Source organism: Bos indicus, chromosome 6, assembly GCF_029378745.1.
Source record: "Bos indicus isolate NIAB-ARS_2022 breed Sahiwal x Tharparkar chromosome 6, NIAB-ARS_B.indTharparkar_mat_pri_1.0, whole genome shotgun sequence".
In the NCBI taxonomy this organism is placed as follows: domain Eukaryota; kingdom Metazoa; phylum Chordata; class Mammalia; order Artiodactyla; family Bovidae; genus Bos; species Bos indicus.
Window position 1 is genome coordinate 26,411,486 of NC_091765.1, and position 9,323 is coordinate 26,420,808.

Sequence of the window (9,323 nt, forward strand, 5' to 3'; positions counted from 1 at the left end):
TAGCAACCCCATGGACTGGAGCCTACCAGGCTCCTCCATCCATGGGATTTTCCAGGCAAGAGGACTGGAGTGGGGTGCCATTGCCTTCTCCTACAATATACTATAGACATTTTTCCTTGTCAGTAATTATAAATGTTTGTCATCATTTTCAGTTCAGTTCCGTCACTCAGTTATGTCTGACTCTTTGTGACCCCATGGACTGCAACACACCAGGCTTCTCTGTCCATCACCAACTCCCAGAGCCAGTGGTCATCATTTTAGCAGATGTATATTGTTACCTTGTATGAATGTCCCACAATTTATTGTGTTTAATTTTACCCCCTTTGGTCACGCTGCATATCTTGCAGGATCTTAGTTCCTCTTCTAGGGATCGAATCTGGGCCACATCAAAGAAAGTACCAAGTCCTACCACTGGTTTGCCAGGGAATTCCCTATTTGTTTAAAATTTTAAGGTTAAAATATCAGAGGAACATCTTACTTTGAAATTTCTTGAAAGTTACTTCACCACCACTTCCCTAGAGCAAATGCTCACTTTTCTTTGTTTACCATGGGCTGGTTCTCTGCTAAGACCTATATGCATGAACTTAATTCATTCTTCTTAGAAAAGCAGAGACTTGAGGGAAAACCCAGTTCATCAACTGTTTTCCAGCTGACAAGGTACCATAGACTTTCCACAAAAAGGTAGTTTTTTTCCCACTTGTTTTTTTCTTTGTTTTTGTATCCAAAATGTGTTTATTGGGATGGTTTCCCATTCATCCTGATACAGGGTACTTTTAGTGCTGCTTCCATCTGAGGGAGCATCCATCTGTAAGCCTCGCTTTTCCTCCTGTAGGCTGACAGAGGACGGTAGAGCAGCCAACACACAAAACTACTGTTTGTGCGTGGCTAAAGACAGTGGTGATTTTATAGCATCCTGGGCATTTTACATCCATGAAATCGGAATTGGGGCTCTGCACCAGGCGCTTCTTCTTGTGTTTCCTCTTTTCCTCTTCTGGAGAGGGATGAAGAAGATCCTTTGCGAGAGGCATGTTCTCATGAGGAGGTCATCACCGCTGGAAAGGCACTTGTTTTGAAAGTGCTCTTGAAGGCATCATTGCTTTTTTGGCTGAATCTTCACTTTCACTTCAACTAGCTTTTATTGTGCTCTTTCCAACACTGATTTGAGATCCAGTTTCTTCACTGATAAAATAAAGTAGATGGATGAGTTGTTTCTAGGACTTTTTTTTCCTAGCTCTGACATATTTGATTCTGACGGAGAAGGCAATGGCACCCCACTCCAGTACTCTTGCCTGGAAAATCCCATGGACGGAGGAGCCTGGTAGGCTTCAGTCCATGGGGTTGCTGAGGGTCAGACCCGACTGAACGACTTCCCTTTCACTTTTCACTTTCATGCATTGGGGAAGGAAATGGCAACCCACTCCAGTGTTCTTGCCTGGAGAATCCCAGGGACGGGGGAGCCTGGTGGGCTGCCGTCTCTGGGGTCGCACAGAGTAGGATACGACTGAAGCAACTTAGCAGCAGCAGCAGCAGCAGCGGAAGACAGTGTGATGGGTGGGCTTGTGCATTTTCAGTGGAAGGCATAAGACAAAATGATTGAAAACTTTCCCTTACCATCAAAATGTTTATATCAGAGAGGATAAATATATAGACCATGCTTAAGGTATAAAAATTAAATCTTTTAAAGGGAATTTTATGAGCACATATAGGAAAACAAATTGACTAAAGAAGGCAAAGAAGGCTTCATGGAAAAGAAAATTAATCTGGACTTGAAGACTAGATGACAGCTAAATGTGCAAATATATAGATGTGTGGAGATATAATCTGTGATTTAAGAGTTAAAGTAGATGGGATGGAGGGTGTATCAGATAACTTGTATTTGCTCCTTTGGGTCCCTTCTTCACTGTGCTCCATTTTAAATATTCACGCTGTTGAGAAGAGTCCTTATTCCTGGGGAAGTTTAACTGCACTGGTAGACTTGCTTTTCCTCTGGCTTCCAGATGGGTTCAGCTAATTTGAAAATAAGAGAGTGAGGGAAGACTGAAGTAGGAATATCTGTTCCCTGACCCCCTCCCTGCTATGTCTCCATGGCTTGCTTCCTCTACTGAAGGCACAGCTCTTATTTAGAATCCAGTTCAATATTGGGCCCTCTATCCTATTCCACTGATTTGTTTATCTGTTTTTGTGCTTTGATTACTGCTTTGATTACCGTAGCTTTGTAGTATAGTCTGACATCAAGGTGCATGATTCTTCAAGCTCTGTTCTTAAGATTGTTTTGGCCATCTGAGGCCTTTTGTGTTTCCATCCAAATTTTAAAATTATTTTTTCTAGTTCTGTGAAAAATATCATTGGTATTTTGATAGGGATTAAATTGAATCTGTAGATTGACTTGGGTAGTATGCTTATTTTAGCACTATTGATTCTTCCCACCCAGAAATGTGGTATATCTTTCCATCTGTTTGTGTCTTCAGTTGCTTTCATCAGTATCTTATGGTTTTCTGAGTACAGGTCTTTTCCCTACTTAGGTAGATTTATTTCTAGGTATTTTATTCTTTTTGATGTAATGGTAAAGGGAACTATTTCATTAATTTCTTTTTCTGGTAGTTTGTTATTAGTATATAGAAATGCAACAAATTTCTGTATATTAATTTTGTGTCCTACCACTTTACTGAATTCATTGATGAACTCTAGTAGTTCTCTGGTAACATCTTTAGAATTTTCTATTGTGTAGTATCATGTCATCTGTAAACAGCAACAGTTTTAATTTTTCTTTTCCAATTTAGATTCATTTCAGTTCTTTTTCTTCTGTGAGTAATATGTCTGGGACTTTCAAAACTATGTTGAATAAAAGTGTATGCCATCCAGTTTTTGCTGTTACCCTGATATGGTATCTGTGATAATTGTGAAATCATTATATCTTATCAATGGTGTGTAGGGGCCACCTTGCCACTTGGACTCATACCCCAAAGCTGTATTACATCAATGATGTGTCATAATCAGTGGTATCTTAGGGTGGAAGCACTATAGTATATTGTTCTGTAGTATAGTGTATTGTATGTATTGTTCTATAGTATAGTGTACTGCCTGACATATTCTTCAGTTTAGTTCAGTTGCTCAGTTGTGTCCGACTCTTTGTGACCCCATGAATCGCAGCACGCCAGGCCTGCCTGTCCATCACCATCTCCCGGAGTTCACTCAAACTCGTGTCCATCGAGTCGGTGATGCCATCCAGCCATCTCATCCTCTGTCGTCCCCTTCTCCTCCCGCCCTCAATCCCTCCCAGCATCAGAGTCTTTCCCAATGAGTCAACTCTTCACTTGAGGTGGCCAAAGTATTGGAGTTTCAGCCTCAGCATCAGTCCTTCCAATGAACACCCAGGGCTGATCTCCTTCAGAATGGATTGGTTGCATCTACTTGCAGTCCAAGGGACTCTCAAGAGTCTTCTCCAACACCACAGTTCAAAAGCATCAATTCTTCGGCACTCAGCTTTCTTCACAGTCCAACTCTCGCATCCATACATGACCACTGGAGAAACCATAGCCTTTACTAGATGGACCTTTGTTGGCAAATTAATGTCTCTGCTTTTGAATATGCTATCTAGGTTGGTCATAACTTTTCTTCCAAGGAGTAAGCATCTTTTAATTTCATGGCTGCAATCACCATCTGCAGTGATTTTGGAGCCCAAAAAAATAAAGTCTGACACTGTTTCCACTGTTTCCCCATCTATTTCCCATGAAGTGATGGGACCAGATGCCATGATCTTCATTTTCTGAATGTTGAGCTTTAAGCCAACTTTTTCATTCTCCACTTTCACTTTCATCAAGAGGCTTTTTAGTTCCTCTTCACTTTCTGCCATAAGGGTGGTGTCATCTGCATATCTGAGGTTATTGATATTTCTCCCGGCAATCTTATTTCCAGCTTGTGCTTCTTCCAGCCCAGTGTTTCTCATGATGTACTGTGCATATAAGTTAAATAAGCAGGGTGACAATATACAGCCTTGATGTACTCCTTTTCCTGTTTGCGACCAGTCTGTTGTTCCATGTCCAGTTCTAACTGTTGCTTCCTGACCTGCATATAGGTTTCTCAAGAGGCAGGTCAGGTGGTCTGGTATTCCCATCTCTTTCAGAATTTTCCACAGTTTATTGTGATCCACACAGTCAAAGGCTTTGGCATAGTCAATAAAGCAGAAATAGATGTTTTTCTGAAACTCTCTTGCTTTTTCGCTGATCCAGCAGATGTTGGCAATTTGATCTCTGGTTCCTCTGCCTTTTCAAAAACCAGCTTGAACATCTGGAAGTTCACAGTTCACATATTGCTGAAGCCTGGCTTGGAGAATTTTGAGCATTACTTTACAAACGTGTGAGATGAGTGCAATTGTGCAGTAGTTTGAGCATTCTTTAGCATTGCCTTTCTTTGGGATTGGAATGAAAACTGACCTTTTCCAGTCCTGCGGCCACTGCTGAGTTTTCCAAATTTAGGAAAGGCTAAAAAGGTCCAATCCAGATTCTTGTGGGAAAAAAGACAGTTTGAATTTTATTCTGTAGGCAAATGAGGGCAATTCTTGGGCTTCTAAACAGACTGTCATAATTAGGCTTATGATATAAAAATGATCTTTGAACAATATGAAGGGTGGACTGAAAATAGATGTTTGAATACGGGAAGACCAATTGGGCTGCCATTGCAATGATTTAGGGGAAAAAAGTTATGATGGGCCAAAGTAGGGTAATTAGAGTGAAAACAAAAAAAATGGGACAGATGTGACAGCCTGATAAGGCTGTTATTGTTGCGGAAAAAGCAGTTAAATCAGAATAGCACAAGTTTTGGGTTTAAGACTTTCAGAAAATCTAAAAAGATAGGTACGGACCCATGGATCCTCCCTTTCCTAGTAGTTTTCTCCCTTGCTAGAACAATATTCTCATTTGTGTGGAAACCAGGGAAAGGTTCATACCAAGAATTTTGAAAGCCATAAATTGATAACAGTTGAAGTTGGGTTATAGCAAATGAGACTTGTTATTCTTACTACTTTTGTGTATGTTTGGAATTTTCCACATTAAAAAATTAAAACACACACACACAAATTAAAGTAGTCATCCCTCAATATCCACAGGGAGTTGGTTCCAGGACCCCTCACAGATACCAAAATCTAAGTATGTTCAAGTTCTTTATATATAAGGTATAGAATTTGCATATTCTATATCTGTGCCTATCCTCTTTTATATAATTTTATTTATTTTTTGCTGTGTCAGGTCTTCATTGCTCCTAAGGCTTTTTCTCTAGTTTCCATGAGTGGGGGCTACTCTCTAGCCTCACTGAGCAGGCTTCTCATTGAAGTGGCTTCTCTTGTTGCAGAGCACAGGCTCGAGGCACTCAGTCTTTGCCAGTTGCAGCACATGGGCTTAGTATCTGGCGCTCACAGACTCTAGAGTACAGGCTCAGTTGTTCCACGGCATGTGGGATCTTCCCCAACCAGGGATGAAACCCATGTCTCCTGCATGGGCAGATGGATTCTCTACCTCTGAGCCACCAGGGGAGCCCTCCTCTTGTATACTTTAAATCATCTCTAGATTGCTTAAAGTATTTAATACAATGTAAATGCTATGTAAATAGTTACAGGCATTCAGGCATGGGGCAAACTCAAGTTTTGTCTTCTGGAACTTTCTGTAATCTATCCCATATGCATACTCACATGTGAAATGACTTATGTGTGAGGAAGTTTATTGAACCATTCTTTACATTAGAAAAATGTTTTTCAAAAAAAGCAAGCAAAAGCCTCTAGGATACTGATTAAATAAGTTTTATTTTATCTATAAGATGAAATAATTTTCAGTCAATGGAAAGAATGAAACTGTTCTATATACAGTATATTTATATGGAGGCATCTCCTACAAATAGTATGTGAACAAATACACAAACCCAAGTGAGAGTAAATTGGTGTATTATATATATACTGCTGTTTATTAGATATATTCAAAATATATACATATACCTAAATATACTCAAAAATAACTGGCAGCCCAGAGATAAGATTGCAGTAGGTGGAATTGAAAGAGACACATGTACCCCAGTGTTCATTGCAGCACTGTTTACAATAGCTGGCACATGGATGCAAAGTAGGTGTCCATCAGCAAATGAATGGATAAGGAAGTCATGGTACGTATACACAATGGAACATTACTCAGCTCTAAAAAGGGATACATTTGAGTCAATTCTAATGTGGTGGGTGAAACTGGACCCTATTATACACACTGAAGTAAGTTAGAAAGAGAAACACAAGTACTGGATATTAATGCACATATATGGAATTCTGAAACACGGTAGTGAAAATCCTACATGCAGGGCAGCAAAAGAGACACAGATGTAAAGAACATACTTTTGGACTCTGGCGAGGGTGAAGATGGTGAGATGATTTGAGAGAATAACGTTTAAACATGTATATTACCATATGTAAAATAGATGACCAGAGCAAATTCGATGCATGAGGCAGGGTACCCAAAGCCAGTACTCTGGGACAACTTGGAGGGATAGGGTAGGGAGGGAAGTGGAAGAGGGGTTCGGGAAGAGGGGGACACACGTATACCCATGGCTGATTCATGTTGATGTGTGGCAAAAACCATCACAATATTGTAATTATCCTCCAAATAAAATAAATAAAATATTTTTTTTTTTAATGGCTGTAGGTGCATGCAGGGAAATCATCCACTCAATACTAAAGGGTGCACATTTCTTGCAGTTCTCTACATTCCTACATTTCTCCCTCCAAATTGGCTTTATCCTAAAACTTGTTCCCTTGTGGTCACAAGATGGCTGCAACCATTTAAGTATTTACATGAAGACACAACTGCCAGCAAGAATGTCTCTTTTTGGGTTCACTTTCCTGTGCTGTGTTGTGCTTAGTTGCTCAGTTGTGTCCAACTCTTTGCAACCCCATGAACTGTAGCCCACCAGGCTCCTTTGTCCATGGGATTCTCCAGGCAAGAATAGTGGAGTAGTTTGCTATGCCCTCCTCCAGGGGATCTGTCCAACCCAGGGATCAAACCCAGGTCTCCTGCATTGCAGGCGGAGCCTTTACCATCTGAGCCACCATTTTTCTTCTGCTGCTGAGTCGCTTCAGTCATGTCTGACTCTGTGCGACCCCATCCCTGGCAGCCCACCAGGCTCCCCCATCCCTGGGATTCTGCAGGCAAGAACACTGGAGTGGGTTGCCATTTCCTTCTCCAATGCATGAAAGTGAAAAGTGAAAGGGAAGTCGCTCAGTAGTGTCCGACTCTTAGAGACCCCATGGACTGCAGCCCACCAGGCTCCTCCTTCCATGAGATTTTCCAGGCAAGAGTACTGGAGTGGGTTGCCATTGCTGTCTCCACTTTCCTAGGAGTAAGGAAATCTTCCTAGAAGCCCTCTAGTGGACAAGCCTTAATGTTACATTGACCAGGTTTGGAAAACCTTCCCAATCTGAAACCTAACACTGGAAAATGAATAGCTTAGACCAGTGGTTCTCAGGCTTCCCAGGTGGCTCAGCGGTGAAGAATCCACCTGCCAGTGTAGGAGACGCAGGAGACAAGGATTTGATCTCTGGGTTGGAAAGATCCCCAGGGGTTGGAAATGGCAACCCATTCCAGTATTCTTGCTTGAAACGTTCTGTGGACAGAGGAGCCTGGCGAGCTACAGTCCATGGGGTCACACAGAGTCAGACATGACTGAGCACACATGCACCACCCCTGTTTCTCAACCCAGGATAATTTTGCTTTCCAGGGGGCATTCAGCAATATCTGGAGACATTCTAGTCACACCTGGGGAAAGGGTGCTACTCACATCTTTAGGGTAGAAGCAAACGACAGTGCCAAACATCCTAGAACACACTTGAACAGTCCACCACGACCAAAAATGACCTGACCCCAATCCTTGTGCACTGTTGGTGGGAATGTAGATTGATGCAGTCACTGTGGAAAACAGTATGAAGTCACCTCAAAAAATTAAAAATAGGTCCAGCAATTCCAGTTTTGAATATATGTCCAAAGGAAAAGAAACCACCATGTCTTTTGGAAGATATCTGTACCCCCTTATCTCTGTATATATCTTCCAACAGAGATAGACCCATATATGTGGTCGTAAATGGCAGGATTTCCTTCTTTTTCTTCTTTTGTGACTAAATAGTATTCCACTATATATAGAAGAGGACAGAAGAGCCTGGTGCACTTCAGTCCGTGGGGTCACAAAGAGTTGGACACAACTTTGTGACAGAAAAACAACATATATATATATATATATATGGAGGATATACTGTCTGAAGATATCTGCACCCCCGCACCTCTATTTGTGTGTGTGTATATGGAAGTGAAAGTGGAGAGTGAAAAAGTTGGCTTAAAGCTCAACATTCAGAAAACGAAGATCATGGCATCTGGTCCCACCACTTCATGGGAAATAGATGGGGAAACAGTGTCAGACTTTATTTTTCTGGGCTCCAAAATCACTGCAGATGGTGACTGCAGCCATGAAATTAAAAGACGCTTACTCCTTGGAAGGAAAGTTATGACCAACCTAGATAGCATATTCAAAAGCAGAGACATTACTTTGCCAACAAAGGTTCGTCTAGTCAAGGCTATGGTTTTTCCTGTGGTCATGTATGGATGTGAGAGTTGGACTGTGAAGAAGGCTGAGCATCGAAGAATTGATGCTTTTGAACTGTGGTGTTGGAGAAGACTCTTGAGAGTCCCTTGGACTGCAAGTAGATGCAACCAGTCCATTCTGAAGGAGATCAGCCCTGGGATTTCTTTGGAAGGAATGATGCTAAAGCTGGAACTCCAGTACTTTGGCCACCTCATGCAAAGAGTTGACTCATTGGAAAAGACTCTGATGCTGGGAGGGATTGGGGGCAAGAGGAGAAGGGGACGCCAGAGGATGAGATGGCTGGATGGCATCACTGACTCGATGGATGTGAGTCTGAGTGAACTCCGGGAGTTGGTGATGGACAGGGAGGCCTGGCGTGCTGCGACTCATGGGGTCACAAAGAGTTGGACACGACTGAGAGACTGATCTGATCTGATGTGTGTGTGTATCCTTATGTGTGTGCATATATGTATATTTCTCGCATCTAACTTTAGATACACACACAGGAGTGCAGGTATCTTCCGACAGTGTATCTTCTATGTATATAAACACATATATGGGTGTATGTCTGTGTCTGCTCCACAGCAAGAGAAAGAGAAGCCATTACAATGAGAAGCCCACGCTCTGCAACTAGAGAGTAGCTCCTGCTCACCACAATTGAAGAAAAGTCAGAGCAGCAATGAAGACCCAATGTAGCCAAAAATAAATAAAGAAATAAATTT

The 9,323-nt window shown here is 41.7% G+C and overlaps 1 protein-coding gene across 1 annotated transcript; it reads right to left on the reverse strand.

Moving 5' to 3' along the window:
- Positions 1-773: 773 nt before the first annotated feature.
- LOC109560125 (small ribosomal subunit protein eS27-like) lies at positions 774-1,046 on the reverse strand. Its single transcript, XM_019962115.2, has one exon. The coding sequence runs from the start codon at positions 1,026-1,028 to the stop codon at positions 774-776; it is 255 nt and encodes an 84-aa protein (XP_019817674.1). The 5' UTR covers positions 1,029-1,046.
- Between the last annotated feature and the right edge of the window lie 8,277 nt (positions 1,047-9,323).

Excerpts from the sequence above, each read along its gene's own strand:
- LOC109560125 (XM_019962115.2), bottom strand. The coding sequence starts at position 1,028 with ATGCCTCTCGCAAAGGATCTTCTTCATCCCTCTCCAGAAGAGGAAAAG.